Source organism: Schistocerca gregaria, chromosome 4 (genome assembly GCF_023897955.1).
Source record: "Schistocerca gregaria isolate iqSchGreg1 chromosome 4, iqSchGreg1.2, whole genome shotgun sequence".
Lineage (NCBI taxonomy): Eukaryota > Metazoa > Arthropoda > Insecta > Orthoptera > Acrididae > Schistocerca > Schistocerca gregaria.
The window spans coordinates 122,750,718-122,772,360 of record NC_064923.1 but is presented as its reverse complement, the minus strand read 5'-3'; the positions used below and the strand labels follow the sequence as shown (position 1 = coordinate 122,772,360).

At 40.6% G+C, this 21,643-nt stretch overlaps 1 protein-coding gene across 1 annotated transcript in view; it reads left to right on the top strand.

Moving 5' to 3' along the window:
- Window positions 1-19,810, top strand: part of LOC126266599 (L-serine dehydratase/L-threonine deaminase-like) — an 82,600-nt gene extending 62,790 nt beyond the window's left edge. The window contains exon 8 of the mRNA XM_049970919.1: window positions 18,802-19,810. Within this exon, the coding sequence (XP_049826876.1) occupies window positions 18,802-18,983 (182 nt within the window). The 3' untranslated portion in view covers window positions 18,984-19,810. The remainder of the gene's footprint in view (window positions 1-18,801) is intronic.
- The last annotated feature ends 1,833 nt before the right edge of the window (window positions 19,811-21,643 follow it).

Here is a 21,643-nt window from a genome sequence, read left to right as displayed (position 1 = left end):
AAACAGTAAAATTATCAGTTTTATACGATCTAAAAAACATAGGGCGATTTATATATCTATGGTGATGGTGTGAACTTGTTTTCCTCTACGGTCTGCTTCCGTATTTCCCGCCATTTCGGTGTTGTGCCGCGGTCCGCTCAGTCGTCTGATGTCCATCACTACGGGCAAGAGGGCCGCACAGGAGGGCCCCGTCAACGACGCCAGGCACTGCACATGTCTTCCGGCTTCTCCACCGCGCACCATCTCTCATCCCTCGGCCTGGATCTCCACACGCAACAGTTGTCATCTTAGTAGGTCGTCATAAATGCTAAAATAGGCGTTTTGATTGAATTCGCTTTGCTCATTGAGGATTAAATCCGGATCTTTATTTTTGTGGGTGTATATTTCAATTTCTTCCAAAATGTTAAGAAACCGTCCCTTATGAGCTCTATGCAGGATGTCTAAATTGTGTTCAATGTTCTTGACTGAGTGCTTTGTCGCAGCCATAAGCGCCCCAAAAGCTGTTTTGTTTTGAGAGTACATGTGCTCCCTGAATCTGGTTTCAAAGTTCCTACCAGTCTGCCCTTTATATTGTTTACAGCAGTCATTACATTTGATTTTATATACACCTGAATCCTGAAATTTATTCCTACCATTACATATTCTATGCTGGAGCTTCAATTTTAACATGTTATTTGTTCAGAACCCTATTTTAACGTCAGATTTACAAAAGCATCTTTCAATTTTATCTGTAATTCTTCAATTGTAAGTGAGAGCTACATCTTGTTGTTCCTCTTAACTGCTACTTGACTTCCTTTTATTTGTTCCATTTCCCTCTTCTTTATCTTCCTATAAATATCCATCACCTGCTTACACGTATATCCGTTCGCTACGGCCACTTGTTTTAAAACACTTAACTCCTTTTCTACTTCCTGTTGGCTTAGTGGCAATCTTAGTAGCCTGTATACCATCAAAGTAAAATACGCCCATTTGTATTGCGGTGGGTGACAAGAGCGCTCATTGATAATGAGATCTGTACACATAGGTTTTCTGAATATGCTAAATTCACGCTTGCCATCTTTCTTTATTAGTGTTAAATCTAAGTAATCTATACAGTTGTTTTCTTCAAATTCCATTGTGAATCTAATTTTCAGGTGTTGAGAGCTCATTTTTTGTGCTAAATTTTCGATATCATTTTTATCTCCTTTGTATAATAAAATGGAGTCGTCAACATATCTCCTGTAATATACAATTTTCTCAGCGATATTAGGATTTTCATCAAAGAATTTGTTTTCTAAGTGATTTACAAATATGTCAGCCAGCGTCCCAGCTAAACTGTTCCCCATTGCCAGCCCGTCTTTCTGTTGATAAAATTTACCATTGAAAGTAAAGTAATTGAACGACAAGACTTGTTCCAACATTTCCACTAGTTCAATCACTTCCCCCAGTGCCAATTTACCATGAGTGAGGAGATTGTCCTTAATGATCTCAATCGTTTCTTTTACGGGAATGTTTGTGTACAGATTGGTGATATGCAATGACGCTAATGACGCATTCTGAGGTATAAGTACGTCTTTAATTTGCTCGGCAAATTCGTAACTGTTGCTAATGTTGAAAGTCCGACAATATGTATATGCCGCCTTCAATCTGTTATTTAGCTCTTTATTTAATTTATAACTTGGGCTGCTGGTGTTATTAACGATTGGGCGAATCGATTTTTCAACTTTATGCAGCTTTATTTGTGAGCGCAATTCGGGGATTCGAGGATTCATTACTTTCCTCCTCTGTGAATAGAAACACACTGTTATCTATTTGTTTCCTTATTTCTGTTTGAAATTTCTTGGTTGGATCTTTCTTGACTTCTGCTATTCCGAATGTAACAAATGTACCAGACGCCACCTGTCGGTAATAGTGAATTATATAAATGACGTGCACTCTGCCAACCAATTTTATGTGACGTAGCATGAGAAAATTGCTGGATTTGGATGGGTTACTCCTGTAACTGAAATATCAGGTACACTCTGGTACATTTGATGTTGATTATATAGGATGAAAAAGATTTACTTCCGTGAAATGGTAAATTAGTATCATTATTTTTACAGATCTGAAGATGGTTCTGAATGAACCGAAACCAGTCATATGAATAAAAAAAAAATTTGCAATCAAGATGGTTTTTAAGTAACATTATCCCTGTAATGGACTGGCCTGCGCAGAGTCGCGAACTGAATCCTATGGAACAGCTTTTGGATGTTTTGTATTGCCAACTTCGTACCAGGCCTTGCCAACCGGCATCAGTACCTCTCCTGAGTGCAGCACTCCATCAAGACTGAGCTAAACCTTCCACCACCTGATTAAATATATGCCTACAAGAGTGGAAGCTGTCATCAAGTCTACATCAAATTAAATTCCAGCATTATCGATGGAGGATGCCAGGAGCTTGTAAGTCATTTTCAGCCAGGTGTCTGGATACTTCTGATTACATAGTGTACACACCATACAGTGGAGATTCTGAGTCGCAGATAGGCACAATGAGAAGACTCTCAATTTCCTTCTCATAATATTGTTGTTACATTCCGTCCTGAATTTTCCATTCTTTGCTACTCACCATATAATGGAGATGCTGAGTTGCAGATGGGCACAAGAAGAAGACTGTCACAAATATAGGTTTTGGCCAGTACGGCCTTCATCAAAACGAAACACATGCACATGCACATTCACACGCAAATGCAACTCACACGTGCATAATTGCAGTCTCTGGCTATTGAAGCCAAGCTGTGAGCAGCAGTGCATAATAGCAGTTGGGTGTTGGGGATAAGTAGGAGGCTGGTCCGGGGAAGGGGAGTGATAGTAAGGTAGGTTTGGGGGCAGGGGGTGTAAAGTGCTGCTTGTGGGGATGAGGTGGAGGACATTAGAGCAACTAGGTGCAATCGGAAGGTTAGATAGAGGGCCGGGGAGGGGGGGGGGGGGTGTTAAAAGAAAAGGAGTAAGCGTGTCTGCCCACATGAATGGCCACCGATAAACTGTGGCCAAGAAACAGCTCAACCGTCTCATTGTTGAGCATGCTGCCCAACACAATTTTCTTCATTTCGACAACTGCTTCACAGCCTGTGCCATCTGGATCATTCCCACCAATATCAGCTTTTCTGAATTGTGCAACTGGGAACTCAAAAATGTTCAAATGTGTGTGAAATCTTATGGGACTTAACTGCTATGGTACTGGGAACTCTCCCTGCAATATATCCTATCTTACCATAACCCTTCATTGGTCATTTCCTGTTTGCATTCTAGCACCCTCAGTCTTTTTACTTACTCCTCCTCCACTACCCCCACTGCACCTAGGTGCCCTACCCTCCTCCACCTCTTCCCCATACACTCCCATAAGCAGCACTTTACCATCTCACAACCCTACCCTTCTAACCCCTCCCTCTGCGTGCCCCATTCTCCTCCTTACTCCCACCACCTCGTTGCCTCTCCCATTATGGGCTGTTGCTCGCAATCGGGCTTCAACAGCCAGAGACTGCGAGTGCGTGTGTTTTCAATGAAGGCTTTGTTGACTGAAAGCTCACTTTCTGACAGTCTTTTTGTTGCGCATATCTGTGATTTAGCATCTCTGCTATATGATGAGTAGCAACTCTCCTCTTCATAATATTGTTACATGTCATCCTGGATTTTCCATCGTATAACTTGGTTAGACTAAGTTTGTGAAGTTATCATTTTTCTAAGAGTTAATCCTTTTGCACAGTTGCTTCTCATTTATTTGCAAGATTTGTATCCAATATGATGGTCTAGCTGGGTAGCAACACTGCATGCTATCATTATCATGTAAATCCTTGAGCAATAGTTTATCGGCACATTGTCCCAATATATAGATAAGATCATTTATTACAAAAGTATGTAGATTACGTACTAATACTACATAATGTCCCCATTAATGAAATTGATAATCTAACTAGTGACATCAGCAAAAATACACCAAAAGATTAGAAGGTTTACAACAGATGGGATGAACTTCTTAGATTTGACTTCCTTCAATCACAATAATAAGTGCACTTTCCAGATATACAAGGTGCGACAATAAAGTAATGAGATTGATTTTCTTTGCAAGATGTGGCAACCCTGCAGGCTTGCGTTGGCACAATATCTTTTACCTTGGTCTATAAGCTACTTCTAGTCCAAGCAGCACATTAATGCAACTGCTCAGTCATGAGTTGTGCTGTAATAAGTTAACACGTGTTTGTGTGTGTCATCACGGAAATGGAACCGCATAAATTGGGACAATATTATGGAAAAGGAAGAGGATGTAGATGAAGACAAAATGGGAGATACGATACTGCGTGTAGAGTTTGACAGAGCACTGAAAGACCTGAGTCGAAACAAGGCCCCCGGAGTAGACAACATTCCATTGGAACTACTGACGGCCTTGTGAGAGCCAGTCCTGACAAAACTCTACCATCTGGTGAGCAAGATGTATGAGACAGGTGAAATACCCTCAGACTTCAAGAAGAATATAATAACTCCAATCCCAAAGAAATGAGGTGTTGACAAATGTGAAAATTACCGAACTATCAGTTTAATAAGTCACAGCTGCAAAATACTAACACGAATTCTTTACAGGCGAATGGAAAAACTAGTAGAAGCCGACCTCGGGGATGATCAGTTTGGATTCCGTAGAAATGTTAGAACACGTGAGGCAATATTGACCCTACGACTTATCTTAGAAGCTAGATTAAGGAAGGGCAAACCTACGTTTATAGCATTTGTAGACTTAGAGAAAGCTTTTGACAATGTTGACTGGAATAATCTCTTTCAAATTATGAAGGTGGCAGGGGTAAAATATAGGGAGCGAAAGGCTATTTACAATTTGTACAGAAACCAGGTGGCAGTTATAAGAGTCGAGGGACATGAAAGGGAAGCGGTGGTTGGGAAAGGAATGAGACAGGGTTGTAGTCTCTCCCCGATGTTATTCAATCTGTAGGATACAAAAGAAAAATTTGGAGTAGGTATTAAAATCCATGGAGAAGAAATAAAACCTTTGAGGTTCGCCGATGACGTCTTAATTCTGTCAGAGACAGCAAAGGACTTGGAAGAGCAGTTGAACGGGATGGATAGTGTCTTGAAAGGAGGATATAAGATGAACATCAACAAAAGCAAAACGAGGATAATGGAATGTAGTCGAATTACGTCAAGTGATGCTGAGGGAATTAGATTAGGAAATGAGACACTTAAAGTAGTAAAGGAGTTTTGCTATTTGGGGAGCAAAATAACTGATGATGGTCGAAGTAGAGAGGATATAAAATGTAGACTGGCAATGGCAAGGAAAGCGTTTCTGAAGAAGAGAAATTTGTTAACATCGAGTATAGAGTTAAGTGTCAGGAAGTCATTTCAGGAAGTATTTGTATGGAGTGTAGCCATGTATGGAAGTGAAACATGGATGATAAATAGTTTAGACAAGAAGAGAATAGAAGCTTTCGAAATGTGGTGCTACAGAAGAATGCTGAAGATTAGATGGGTAGATCACGTAACTAATGAGGAGGTATTGAATAGGATTGGGGAGAAGAGAAGTTTGTGGCACAACTTGACCAGAAGAAGGGATCGGTTGGAAGGACATGTTCTGAGGCATCAAGGGATCACCAATTTAGTACTGGAGGGCAGCGTAGAGGGTAAAAATCGTAGAGGGAGACCAAGAGATGACTACTCTAAACAGATTCAGAAGGATGTGGGTTACAGTGGGTTCTGAGAGATGAAGCTTTCACAGGATAGAGTAGCATGGAGAGCTGCATCAAACCAGTCTCAGGACTGAAGACCACAACAACAACAATGTTGCGCAATAGTATGCCATTTCTTTTTCCGTTAAATTGGGTGAAAATGCAATGGTAACTTACTGTAAGCTTCAGAAGGCTTTTGGAAAAGAGGTTATGTCAAGAGCTCAATTTTATCATTGGTGTAAAATGTTTAGTGAAGGCAGAACGAATGTTGAAGATGAAGACCCCAGTGGACGACCATCAACCTCAGGGACAAATGTCAATTTGGCCAGGGTGTGTAAACTCGTACGATCTGATTGAAGGTTATCTGTGAAAATGATTGCTGAAGAACTGAACATCAGTGTAGAAACAGCTTGTGTCTGTGCCAATTTTGCTGATAATTGGATTCTGCATCATGATAATGTGCTATCCCATTCACCAGATATCGCTCCATGCGATTTTTTTCTATTTCCAAAAGTCAAAATGGCAGTCAAGGGACACCATTTTCAAACAACACAAGATGTCCAAAAAGCTTTGACAATGGTCTTTGAGGATATTACAGAAGATGAATTCCAGAAATGTTACCATCAATGGCAGAAGTGCTGGAAAAAGTGTGTGCAATCAGAAGGGAACTACTTTGAAGGAGACAACAATAAACTCTACTAAAACAGTAAGCAACATTTTTTTTCCACATCAGTGTCATTACTTTATTGTCACACCTCATGTATAAAGAGCAATCAAAAAGTTTTCATTTGAGGGTGTTGCTGCTGTGTATATGCAACATGGCACAGTGCCTATGTGGGTTCAGAAGCACCAACAGGTAGGCAATGGATCAATATGGCATTCGTGTTTTTCTGGCGTGCATCTGGTAAATGCAGAAATGTGAACTAAGGTTGGTTTGTTTGGTTTTTGCCCCCGCCCCCTCTTTAGGGCACAAAAACAATCAGTGTCATACATGCCCTTGTCAGAACCTCAGAACACTAAGAGAAAAAGACTACACATGAAGCCCAACTGGTGGAAGGAAAGACAGCTAAACACAGGGACTTTGAGAAAGGTCAATAAAATACGCCATAGAGAAATGGAGGTCCTGACTAAAGGTTAAATGTTGTTTGTCGTCTTGCTGCTATGGATAAAAAGTAAAATGTGGTCGACAGCATGCGCGTAGTTCGCTAAAACAGCTGATAACTCCGATGGCAAACATAAATGAGAATGTAAGTGCATTCTGTCAGGAAATGGCGAACTGTCAGAAGTTGAGGGCAGTGAGCATATAGTGGAGGGGGGGAGCACCACTTATCAGATGGTGATGGCTCCTCACGGTGAGAGGGCCCAGAGGAGGTTATCCAAGCCAATGTGCAAGGCTTAATTCCCTGGAGCTTACTCCCACGAAGGGAGGACCAGTGGTGATGCCAAAGTGACACCACCTGCTGACAGACGGCAACACAGACATCATCGGAGTTAATGAAAGAACCAGCAGGCTGAGGTACGAAGACTGCAGCCTCATTTCCTGTCAGACCAACACCACCAGGAACCCACATAAACATCACAGTGGCTTCATCAAGAGTGAGCAAGTAAGTGTAAGCTCTTCTGGACGCGTTGCACTAATGAATGGACAGTGTACATGACACTGAGGCTCTGAAGGGCACAGAGAGTCTGAGCAGATGATACAATTGGGAAGGCTGTGTCACCAGATGTACTGTGTGGCCTGATGCAGGGTGAAGAGCTCTGCTGCAAATGAGCAGCAGTGCGGAAGCCGATGCTGAAAAACGTCAGTGAAGGCACACCTGAACCACGGTCAGCCCAAAAGCCATCAGAGCACACAGAGGCACTATCATGAAGTTAGAGTAGTGTCTTTAGGAAGCAAATGGAGGCCAAGGTGAATGGTGGTCACTACATGAATCCAAGGTAGTGGAGGATTCACGCCCATTGGGGAAAGTGGCAGGAAGTGTGAAGTTAAGCTGCTGGAGCAAGAGCCGAAAGTGAGCTACAGGAGGTAAGAGAGAAGAGGGATGCATCTCATACTGGCGGTCAAAGGAGTCATCGAAGAAGGAGGCGTAGCATGGGTGGCCAGGCATGTCAGACAAATAGACACATTGTATGCTTATCTGCTGAACATAAAGTCACGGCTATATGACTGTGGTGGTATGTCAGCTTTGGCATACAGACACTCATGAGGACACACAGGACATTGAGAGACCAGGTACATGAGCCAACCAGATAAGGCATGTGGGAGGACCAAGAACACTTCCTATCGAACATGAGCCCCAGCCATTTAGTAGTTTCAATGAATGAAAGAGCAACAGGCCCAAGATGTGAAGATGGTGGAAGAAACCAATTGTGCTGCCAGAAATTCATGCAAACAGTATTGTTACTGGAAAAGCGAAAGCCATTGTCAATGCTCCATAACTAAAGATGATTGAGACATTGCTGAAGTCGCCGCTTAATGAGACAGGTCTGTGGAGAACTGCAGTAGATGGCAAAATAGTCAACAAAAATGGACCCAGAGATCCCCGGCAAGAGACAGGCCATTATTGTGTTAATGGCAATAGCGAAGAGAATGATGCACAGGACAGAACCCTGACCCACACCGTTTTCCTGGATAAAGGTGTCTGACACAGCTGAACCCACACATACCTTGAAAACTCTGTCTTTAAATAATTCCTATAGGAAATGGGGTATGCGGCCTCGGCAGCACCATGTGTAGAGAGTACAGAGGATGCCAGTCGTCCAGCAGGTGTCCTAGGCTTTCTCCAATAGAAGAAAATGGCCATAGTCTGGAATTTCCACAGAAAACCATTCATGGGTTGAGAAGGTGGTCAACCACAGAACAGTGCACTTGACAGGTCAAAGCAAACCAGAAGAAATGCAAGAGGTCAAAGCAGTTGTGAAGGGACAAGTTTGTTTCCTGGAGGCAGAGTACAAGCAGACACTGGGATTGTAAGAACAACCATAAGTCGTCTTTGTTGGATCAAAGGCTGCAAATGTTCCATTGTAGTAGAGTAATGATGAGGAAAAAGAGGAAGGGGGTGTCACCTCGGTGGTTGCCAGGTGCCAGAGGTATGAGGATTCTGCTCCATGAGGTCCACAGAAGCATCATTCTCCTTGCGTCAGTTTGCAGAGTCAAGGGCAGAAAAACAGTTGGTGGTGCACACTGGTGACACAGAGGTCGGCTGTGCTGGGGTATCCCATGGCGACACCGTTGAAGAGGGATCTCCTAGACAGTGAAGGAGAAAGCTATTCCCTTTGTTTGACTTCTTTGAACCTTTCCAGTTGGCAGAGGAAGACTCAGATGTTTGTTGGCTGGAAGGACTTGGGAAGTCTTCGCAGGAGTAGCCTGCCGGTTGTATAGCAGGTAACTTCGCCCCCTGAGGTGGCCTGTAGCACAGCTAGAGGAGGAGATGGGGACACTACCATGATGCTGGGCAATTTCACAACCATGGTGCCGAATTTGAGGTTGCATGTCTGCATGGCCATGTGTCCTTCATGGAGCGAGAAGTAGCAAGAACAGTACTAAAGGTGCCAGATGGTAGAAAGCACTTCTGACTTGCCAACAACTTGTGAGCAACCAGGTTAGGCATTTTTTCCTTCACTCAGATCTCCTGGACAGCACACTCATTGAGATACATGGAACAATCTTGGGAGGCGGCGGCATGATCGCCATTGCAGTTGATCCAGCGGGGAGAAGAAGACGGACTATCACCCTCGTGAGCATCCCTACCACAGGTTACACATTTGGCTGGGTGTTGACAGGACTCTAGTGTCGTCGTAAGGTCATACTGTGGTAACTTCATAGCCTGCTTTGCTCTTTGACGGAAGCACTACTCTACCAAAGGGAGAAAAAGAGTGCGTGTGGGCACTAAGGAAGCATATACTTTTTTCATCACCCGATGGACTCCAGTGACACCCTGATCAGAGAGGTACATTTGGATATCTGCTTCAGTCAGACCATCGAGAAGCCTAATGTAAATAACACCAAAGGAAGAATTCACCATTTGATGGGCTTCCACACACAAACAGGATAGCCATTGGCAAGAAGCCGAAAACAGTTATGGTTAAGAACCAGAAGTAGTCTCCAAGTGCCATTTTGTAAGCAAGAGCAGGATTTCACAGGATTTCTGAATAATAAATGGATTTACCATGGCAAAGGACTGACCGTCTTCAGTATGTGAAAGCTTGAGGAACCATGATGCAGCTGGAGGTGTGTCTGAATCGTTAGCCTCATTCTGTTTACGTTTGGAAGACAATGACAGTGAAAAAGATGATGGGCTTATTGCGAGAAAATCCTCCATGATTGCCAGCATCTCCAATGGCGTGCTCCTTCCAACTGGAGGGCCCCCTCAGAAGGGGGGCAGTCCTGCCTTAGGTGATTCTTCACACCTCAGGTCACACCTCCTGAACACCTGACAGAGGGACCAAGTGTCAATTTAGGAAGGTAGCAGCTTAGGCAGTCACCCCTTCCCTGGGTGTGGCCTTTACCAGGGTGTACATTTGAACCATACTATAATCCAGGGTTGGGAATTACACATTACAGTGTCAGCTTTATGTGTGCACTAGCCTTCAAGAGTGCACAGGGAGGAAGAAGAAAAAGAGGAACCTCAAAAGCCGAAGGATAGGAGAAGGGAACGTAAAAAGGAAAGGAAAGAAAAGACGGTGGAGAGACTGGTCTGATATTGACAAGTGAATATGCAGAACACATTTTCAACAACATCCCAAACATGTTCTCCAAGGGAGGGGAAAAAGAATAGCAAGAGGACAGACATGCAGCATGAAAAGGGAAAGATGCTGCAAAGGCTGTGGCCCTGTGGTAGCCAAGCATCATGATTATTATTATTATTATTATTATTATTGTTATTGTTATTATTATTATTATTATTATTATTATTATTATTATTATTATTATTATTAGTTTGTGGGGCACTCCACTGCCCAGTTATCAGCACCCACCAAGCACGAACCAGCCAATGAGCAGCAAGCCCCCCCTGGGGGAATGAACTATGGTGACATCATTACCAAATGCATCCAAACAGGACCAACATGCTGTTATTCTTTCCTTGGCTGTCACGGGACAAACACTGATGAATGCCAATCGGAGAACGAATAATCTGTATGTGGCAGCATGCTTTACAGAAACAGGTTCTGTGCTGCTTCATGATAATGTGTGACCACACATTGTATTTGTTGTAAGATAAAAGTTATGCTAGCTAAAATGGGACGCACTTATTTAGCAAAAAAATGGCTCTGAGCACTATGGGACTTAACTTCTGAGATCATCAGTCCCCTAGAACTTAGAACTACTTAAACCTACCTAACCTAACCTAAGGACATCACACACATTCATGCCCGAGGCAGTCGTGCGGTTCCAGACTGTAGCGCCTAGAATCGCTCGGCCACCCAGGCCGGCCCTTCTTTAGCACCCACCCTGTAGTCCTGATCTATCCCCATGTGATTATTACTCCTTCAGTCCCTAAAAAAGGAGGGAGGGAGGGGGAGGGGGGGGGGGGGACTCGAATGGTTGAAAATTCCAGTCGGACAAGGATGTGCAGCAGGCAGTTAAGGACAATTTCAAACAGTATGACATTGTGTCTTATCAAATGGGATCTTCAACATATTGCATTGGTGGGATGATTGCTTCAATTATCACATCTATTTTGCCTCATTGGCATACTTATTCTGGACTGGACTGTGCAGCCTTCTAACCGAAACTTTTTGATCACCCTGAACAGAACCAACCACCACTGATGTTGCCATTAATAACTTATTATGCCAAACCCAGCATACAACTGCATGCTTCAGTTCAGCTGTACACTGTGCTCCATCTCTACATCAACATTATCAACATACATACACCCATACTGCATCACTGTCCTACATGCTTGTAATCGGAGTACTTAATTCTTGCTCTTCCATTCTTATTTTTCCCCTCTGTCCATATAGCTTACACCTGTTTGCTTAGAATTTCAAACATCTTGCACCATTTCACATTGTAGAATGCTTTTTCTTGGTAGACTTATCTTCTGAACATTTCACAATTTTACTTTTCAAGTGCAACCTCATAACCGCCTCCATCGTACCAGTGTCATTTATATTCTGTTCTCCTCTATGTTATTATTGTCGGAAACTTTGGCGCATGAGCTGTTAAGCTAATAATGTGATATTTCCCCCCACATATCTGTCCTTTCTATGTTTGGGATTGTGTGGATGATAGTTTTCTGAAAGTTTGATGATACATCTGTAGACTAAGATTCTATAAACAAACTTTATTAGTTATTTGGTTGCATCTTCCACAAGATCTTAGGAATTCCAATGGAGTGTTATCTGTGCATTCTACTTCATTTAATGCAAAGTCTTTTAAATTCTGACTAATACTGGATCCTCTATCCCTTCCAGATTGACTCCAGTTCCTTCTGTCATATCATCACCGAAGTCCTCCACCCTACAGAGCCCACCTTAATGTTCTCTCTCTCTCTCTCTCTCTCTCTCTCTCTCTCTCTCTCTCTCTCTATATATATATATATATATATATATATATATATATATATATATATATATATACTGCATTTAACTGTAGAATTTCTGTTGCACTCAGTGTTGCCACCTTTACTTTTCATTTCACCAAAGGTTGTTTTGCATTTTCTGTATGCTAAACCGTTAATTTTGACAGCTATTTCTTTTTTTAATTTCTTCTTGTTTCTCCTGTGGCCATTTCGCCTCAGCTTTCCTGCACTTCCTATTTCTGTCATTTCTCACTGAAATTTTCCTATATTCCTATTCTTGGACATTTTTGTACCAGTTAAAGTAATTCTCTTATTACCTCAAGGTTTCTTTGCAATTATGATTGTATATCCAACTTCTGTGATTCCCTTTTTAGGGATGTCAATTCCTTTCCATCTTAATTAGCTATATAGCTATATCTACAGCCTGAGAGTACTCCAAATGCACCCAGTCATTATTTCTTATCCTATGGTCCAAATACCTACCTTTCATTTTTAGCATTGCACAACTTACCCCTCCCTTGTTCCAGAAGAAGGAATTTTCAGTTCCAAAAGCTAGGTAATATCACTTCTACTTTTATATGTGTGTGTCAGCAGTACTTCATATTTCAAATGCTGGAAGCAAGTTTTATGGTGTGAATTATTATTATCCAGTATGTATTTTCACAACTGACTTGTATTTTCACAACTGACTTGTATTTTCACAACTGACTGGTATTTTCACAACTGACTGGTATTTTCACAACTGACTGGTATTTTCACAACTGACTGGTATTTTCACAACTGACTGGTATTTTCACAACTGACTGGTATTTTCACAACTGACTGGTATTTTCACAACTGACTGGTATTTTCACAACTGACTGGTATTTTCACAACTGACTGGTATTTTCACAACTGACTGGTATTTTCACAACTGACTGGTATTTTCACAACTGACTGGTATTTTCACAACTGACTGGTATTTTCACAACTGACTGGTATTTTCACAACTGACTGGTATTTTCACAACTGACTGGTATTTTCACAACTGACTGGTATTTTCACAACTGACTGGTATTTTCACAACTGACTGGTATTTTCACAACTGACTGGTATTTTCACAACTGACTGGTATTTTCACAACTGACTGGTATTTTCACAACTGACTGGTATTTTCACAACTGACTGGTATTTTCACAACTGACTGGTATTTTCACAACTGACTGGTATTTTCACAACTGACTGGTATTTTCACAACTGACTGGTATTTTCACAACTGACTGGTATTTTCACAACTGACTGGTATTTTCACAACTGACTGGTATTTTCACAACTGACTGGTATTTTCACAACTGACTGCCATATCAAGTTCTTTAATATGTTGCACCTGATAACTTAACTCTTTGTGGTTAAGTTGTGTGTTTTACATTAGTGGTTAGAGCAAATGCATCTAAGCACTACGGTTTCCATGCTGGTATTTATGGGAGTTGGACAAAAATATAGAAATATTAAAATGACAACACAGTACTCTGCCTAACATGGTGTAGGAAATCCATCAGCATTATGAACAACATCAAGTTGCCTTGTAATGTAATGAGTTTCAGTGGATTCGCACACTATTCTTCCTGAAAAAGTAGTGGCAAGTTCAGGTAATGATGGAGGAAGATAGGGATCCTGCACCCTACTCTCTAAAGTAGGCCACAAAGACTCAGTATTATTGAGAAATGATTGGTGGCCTGGGGAGATGCAACAGTTCACCCTTATACTCGCAAAACCAGTGCTGAATGATATGAGCTCTGTCAACAGGGGACTTATCTTGGAACACAGCACAACAATTGGGAAACAAACATTGCACCATGGGATGGACCTGATCAGCCAAAATGGTTACATAATCCTTAGCAATCTGCGACCTCGCAGAGTGGCATTGTGGCTCATGTAATACTGCAATATGGCTGTCCAAATCAACACCAACCCCTGTCAAGTTTCACTCTTTGAATGTAAACTCATCCAGAGGTTCCGTGGCTCCGTACTCTATGTTTAATGGCTTCTGTACCACATTTTCCTGTTATGGGCATTTGCATCACTGATTAGTGGTTTTGAATTCCAGCTCGCTTTAGAGGTATTTGCTTAAGGTGCTCCCTTTGTGTTGTTTTTGTGTGGATAGGGTTCAAGAGAGTGACATTCATTTCCGTAGTGATTTCTGCAGCTGTTGTCCTCCGATTTTTCACCACAGTCCTCTTCTGTTACATACATCATGGTCACTCAACATGCTCTTTCTTCGTCTGTGTTGTGGCTTAGTAGATATTTTTCCACTTTCAATGTATGCAGCATAAATCTTCAATACCATTTGGAACATCAAAACACGTTGGACTTCTTTGGTCATGAAAGCACCCACCACATGTGCACCAACAGTTTGCCCACATTTGATTTCACTTAGCTCTGATGAAATGCCCACTACTATGCAGAACACTGTCCCTTCCACAACCAACACTAAAAACTTATTGAGGAAATTATGCAGGTGCTAACAGGGTGCATACATGGACAAGGAAAAAATCCCAGATTTCCCAGTTGAACATACACTTTCCCCTGGGTGAAAATACACTTTTTCCGTGTTAAGTGCCAGTATACTTTTCCTAGGAGTTGTAAAACTTATCAATCCTTTGATTAGTTATGGTTTTATACACAGGCGTAGAATTTCCCAGCACTTTATGAAACAAAACTCAAGGGGTGGGGGGAACCTCAGGACGGAGAGGCAGAACACTTTTTGGAAAGATGTTTGATTTGCAGCAACATGTATGCTGTATATTTTTGTATTATAAAAGTATAAATTCGAATTCCACCAAACACCATATGCTACTTTTCGATGCATTGAAATCTAGATTGCGATGTGCTTTTGTAAGCCAGTCATAGCTCACATCACGTGATCTTACCAGCCAGTGATGGCGGATATTCAGAGCCTAGGACATGTGATGTAGTCAGCCTATTGCAATATCACTGTTAAATAGTGCGAACACACAAATAGGTTAAGTTGATAGTTTAAATTAATTTACATAGTATTGCTACAAAAAAAGCAAAGCTTTCACATGTATTGGTATCCAAGATTAATAATCTGCAAGAGAAACTAAGCTTTTACATATAATGTTGATCTTTTTTGCCTGTGTTACATTTTAAGATACATTACACAAATGCGCCAGTAAAATTTTTAATAATGACATAAATATCCGATTTTCTGGGCTTGAAATTCTTCTAAATGGTCATCTTTGAAGAGTTGATTTTTAAATGAGTGTCAAATGCTCTGTGATTTAAGAAATTCATCGTACATTCTCGCACATAGTTTATCTTGCGTAAAAGAAAATTTACTTTGAAAGTAATGCTTTTCAAACAACCATTTGCAATATTTTACCGTGACCTGTTACAAATAGGTTCATTTCAGCAGTTGACAGAGTGCCAGGTAACAGGAGTCACCGCACTTGCGCAGGAAGCCTGTATGTTCGTACGTGTGAAAGATCTTGCATTATGTTGCAAAAGAAACACATCAGACGTTACACCAAGAGCATCATATTTTGTGAACATTCTAAAATTCATAATTTGGCTTAAAGTGCACATTTGTATGTCCTGATTTTTATGTAAATTTTCTTGGACTACCAGTGTTTGGTTATTTCTTATGGCATAATGCCATACGTGCTAGAAGATGAAAATGTGCACTTGAAATGCAGCGAACAGTTGAAACTGGCAAATAGTGGGGAATTTAAACACTTTGTTTCAAATAAATTGACTGCCTCAGGGGAAAAAATTAATAAAACCCAATTTTCTTTAGCAAACCGACAAAAATAACTTCATTGTTCTGCAAGAAGATTAATGCTCGAGTGTCAGAGAGATGGAAATAAACTAAAATCTAGAACTAATAACATTTCAGCCTTCCGTAATTGTGTGAATATATTTTAATTCACTTTATAGCTCCCAGCCGCAGCAGTCCGTTTTGTTTTCATTTAAAGTGAGAGCAATAAATGAAGAGGAAACAGCAAAATCACTAAACGAAAACATAGGGCATGTGGAGACTACCCACCTCCCCACTATAATTCAGACTGCTCTGCTCTGGACCAATGATATTTTCGAACTGGGGCAATACTAGATAGCGCCCCCCCTTTCCACCCCTTCCTTTGAGCGTTTGAGGTAGTAGAAACACGTGTTCAAGGAATTTTAAGACATATAACTTGTCGCGCATCAATGTATAATATTTTGTTATGGATGCCATGAAACTTTCAGAAGAAGGGGGGGGGGGGGGACAACTTGCAATTACTGGATGGGATTACTTGTAACCAGGAGCACAAGAACTCTTTAGAAAATTTGCCCTCTTTATTGCCTATTAGCTAACAAACTTGGGTTTTCTGTGACATAACATTAAATATAGGATACTTAAAACCAGTAAAGACAAGAGACAAGCAAGCAATACACGTTTCTTCAATTCTTAAGTCCTAGCATTTTTTTCTCTCTAATCTTGATACAGCTTTACATGGCATGCTTTTCTTTGTGAGAAAGAATCTATTACCTCATCAAAGTTCAAACGTTTTTCTGCATGAAGAGAACGAAATGTCATTTAATACTGAAAAAGCTGTTAATACAAATAGCAATTGCCATTCGCTTGTTCGGCTTTACTCCACTCACCTCATATAGCCCTGTCACCTTTTGTCTGCAAGATTGTTTATTTATAGATGCAACAGGGATTCCCCTGGCATTCAAAAATCACCTTATGATTCATTCAGAAATCAACTTAGAATGCATTTCAAAAATCTCAGCATCTCCGCTATATGGTGAGTCCTCCTCTCATATGAATAATCAATAGACCAGTGTGCGCTGGATGCTAGGCGCATTGTGAAAATGTTTCCCCCTCCCCCTCTAAGATATGAATTTTACACTTACTAATGTCGATACTAGTACATATGGTAATGGTTGGTAACTGTGGCTCTAGTTTGTGGTGGTAAAGTGGAGACTGTATCAGGACTGGAGACTTAATAGCCGTGAAGTTATATTTCAGATATGTAAGGTGTATAACAGAGATCATGTTTCATCTTACTACATGTTTACAATCCCGTTGGTTCTTAGGACAAGGAATCTTCAAAGTAAATGAATCTGAGTGTGTCCGTATGGGTTAAAGGTGCACTGAATTGTGCCAAGATTAAAGTTGTAGGTGATGTAAAAAATTACTATAGAAACTGAAATAAAATACCTGTCCTTTCCTTAAGAAAATAAAAATAATAATAAATATTACACGACACCAAAAAAGAAATCTATTGGGACATGGTAAATGAAACATCCCAAGTCATTCAGATACTGATTCACGAACAGACACTGACATCTCTGAGGAGGGGAGCCATGTCAATGGGGAGAGTTGTGCTCCCATCTTTGATTTTGCTATGATTCACATAACTAATGAGGAGGTATTGAATAGAATTGGGGAGAAGAGGAGTTTGTGGCACAACTTGAGAAAAAGAAGGGACTGGTTGGTAGGACATGTTTTGAGGCATCAAGGGATCACAAATGTAGCATTGGAGGGCAGCGTGGAGGGTAAACATCGTAGAGGGAGACCAAGAGATGAATACACTAAGCAGATTCGGAAGGATGTAGGTTGAAGAAAGTACTGGGAGATAAAGAAGCTTGCACAGGATAGAGTAGTGTGGAGAGCTGCATCAAACCAGTCTCAGGACTGAAGACCACAACAAAAAACAAAGATTCCAAGACTTACCAAGCGGGAAAGCGCGGGTAGACAGGCACAATAAAGTAACAAACAGACACACAAAATTTGAGCTTTCGCAACCGACGGCTGCTTCGTCAGGAAAGAGGGAAGGAAAAGGAAAGATGAAAGGATGTGGGTTTTAAGGGAGAGGGTAAGGAGTCATCCCAATCCCGGGAGCGGAAAGACGTACCTTAGGGGGGAAAAAAGGACAGGCGCGCGCGCGCCCCCACACACACACACACACACACACACACACACACACACACACACACACACACAGACACAGACACAGAGAGAGAGAGAGAGAGAGAGAGAGAGAGAGAGAGAGAGAGAGAGAGAGAATTATTCCAGAATTATATTTGTATACATGTCAACAGTAGAATTCAAGTTACAAAACAATTATTTATTTCATCCTATAGTAAAAGATACTAACTAAGAATAGTTGAAATAAATTAGAAAATCAATTACATACATAAAACTAAGCACAAAATTATATCTCTTGTTATATTCTTTAAAAATGAGGGCCAACCTTTTTCTTATGGAATTCAGATTATATTTATGTATGTTAATGGTAATTAGTTAAATGGTAATTTGTTAAAAAAACTGAATTTAAATACACAGATGGCAAAACAAGAGGGGGATTAAAATTATCACATCTTGCTTTGTCACATGACTAGCAGCAGCCGGTTGAAAATGTGAAGTACCTGTAAATACCAGCCCTCTGAAGATAAGCCTTCAGTGGCTCACATGTTAGTTAATGGAATTTTTTTTTTTTTTTTTTTATTAACAGAAATATAATATGACTGGTTCCAACATTAAAGTGTCCAATTACTGAGAAGTCTTGAGTGCTGATTATTGGATTTATTGTTTGTGCCAGAACTGGAGAATGTGGTGGTGGAACCTGCATGTGGAGCCACACTGGCAGCCCTCTACTCCGGTATTCTGTCGAAGCTGGACTCTGAGCACCGCATTCCACCAGGTCCTGCTGTTCTCATTGTATGTGGTGGTACTGGAGTTACTCTGGATCAGCTGCAGACTTGGGCTACACAACTGCAGTAACTAGTGTAGTCCATGTGTACAAATTATATCACATGATGGTACTTTTCCTTTTTCTACAGACATAATACAGTAGTTAATGCTGAAAAATTCAGGGACTCCAAGAACTATTTACAACAAAAAATGTTTAATGTGAAAATATAGTGAGATATCTGTCCAAATATGGTTGCACTGAATATAACAGCTTATGTTTTACAAACCAGAGCTTTAATTTTGGACCACACCATGAGAATGACCCATTTCCTTCATGCCTTTCCGTAATCATAGGTAACTGTAAAATCTAGAAGAAAAGCTAAACTGTATTATTTAAGCTACAGAATTAGAGATGAAATAATGAGAATGGAATGGTGACACTTCAGAGTTAAATAGCAATAGGTATTCTGAACAACCTTTAAGACATTTGCATAATATTTTCTCTATGCTTGATGAAAATTTGTAAGATCTGGGCTATGTGTGCTTATAGTCTTGAATGGTTGGTGCAAAGCATAAATAAATCAGTAGTGGCACCTGAAGTTCTGCTATAGGCCAATGCTGTCAAATCACACGTACTGAAATGCTACTGCATGAATACGTAGATTGGTTGTGAAGGAGCTTTTTCTTTTTCTATGGACAGATCATAATTTTTTACAACATGTTTACTGCTGCATGGCGTAGTGATGGATGTTTCACTGCCAGGCCACAGTGTCGTGCAGAGCTGTGGCTGCTGGTGGCCTCTAAGCTGTCAAAATGTTAATGATATAGATATCCTTCATGTTATAATAATAATGTGTGTGTAAGGCATTTGTTGGTGATAAAGATTGCCGTAGAACACTAATACAATGATGTTTCATCCAAAGCGATGTCTTTATTACTGGGTTGAGATGCAGCGCCAATACAATGTGACCACCTTGGGAGGGAGGGAGGGAGGGAGCGAGTGATCTAGCAACTTTATGGACTTCTTAAAGATGAGTTGTTGGCAGAACTGAAATCTTTCAACACCACCAGAGGAATTATTGTTCGGAATCACCACTGTCTGCCATTGCAGCACATTTCATCCATTTTAGTAACCAATCACGTAATTATTCACCAATGTGGATTTGCTGAATGTATCTTTTCACCTTAGGTGCTAAATATTATATCTATGATGGGCATTCTTGTTGCAGACAGTGTTATTTCTGACACAGATGTTCACTCCACACTATCGTGTGAAATGGTTTAAATTCTGCCAGCAACTCACATTGAAGATAGGTTTATCAACTGAAATATCTGAAGAACAAAATGACACTGCTGGATGCACACCTGAAAGAAAGATAGATGGGCACATAAAAAAAAGACAGAAAATTTATTCTATCAATGCCTAAACTACAAATTCTTACCTTTACCCCTTTCATTACTCACTTCCAATATAAATAAACTGAAGTATAGCTACAGCACCTCATAGGAAGTATAAAAATATCAATGGCCAGTATGTTAATTTCTCCCCCCCCCCCCCCCCCCCCCCCCCAGATGAAGTAAGCAGTTACTGTTGAGGGGTCTTATGTTTGACTTGCTTGAATATCAGAAAAAAAATCTGTTGAAATTTCTTATTGGCATGCTAAATTTGTGCTTATTTAGAATGTGGTGAGGTGAAGTACATTTCCAATTCTTCAGGGGATAGTTGCCATAATCAATCTTACGAACTTCAGATTTTTGTTCTTGCGCAGATTTACTAGAGCACAAATTTATTTGAATGCCTATCTCTCAGAGGATTTGCAACCTGATTTAAAATTGTGCCAAGGAAAAGAATGCATATAAATATTTTATGTTTGTGTGCGTGCGCGTGCGCGCATTTACTGGAGGTGGATTTTTAACTTAATAACAAAATTTAATTTGGTCAGTTATGCACATGCAATTTTACTGTGTGCACATTTAAAAGTTTTACACTTTTTCCCCAAAATTCATGGTTACAAAATAACAATGAAACATTGTTCACTATGCTAAGAACAACACACGCACACCCATGCCGAGGGAGGACTCTAACCTCCAGTGGGAGGAACCGTGCAGTCTGTGACATGGGACCTCAGACTGCATGGCCACTCCATGCAGCTCTCATCCCCTATTTGTGGTTTTAAGTGCATGTTATTTTTACATATGCAAGCTATTCATGTAGCACTGAGTGCTACTAATGTCATATATTCTCATGTAGTATGTGTGCACATGACATGCTGCTGATAGTACTTACAGTAATAAAATAAATGTAGCCATCTGAAGATGACTATGACCCAAAACCAAGGAGAGCAATGACTTTTTTTTGTTTTAAGTATATGTGGCTGATCTCAGTCTCCCTCGACAATCTTTAATTGCATGACAGCCACAATGTTCAACAAGCTCCAGCATGGCTTATCTGGGGAGTAAATGTATTGGAAACAATCACCACATATGAGATAAAAATCTGACTGATCTGATGTTTATAATGTGTGTTTCAGTAAAATGAGCTAGTCATGGTGTACATATTAGGAAGCTAAAATGTGTTAACAACAGATTGCATAACCTACTTTCCTTTAGAGTGTGTGTGTGTGTGTGTGTGTGTGTGTGTGTGTGTGTGTGTGTGTGTGTGTGTGTGTGTGTGAAATGTTTTAAACATACCATTTCAATATCAATAACTTTTTTTTAATATGCAACATGCCTTAGATTAACATTAAGTC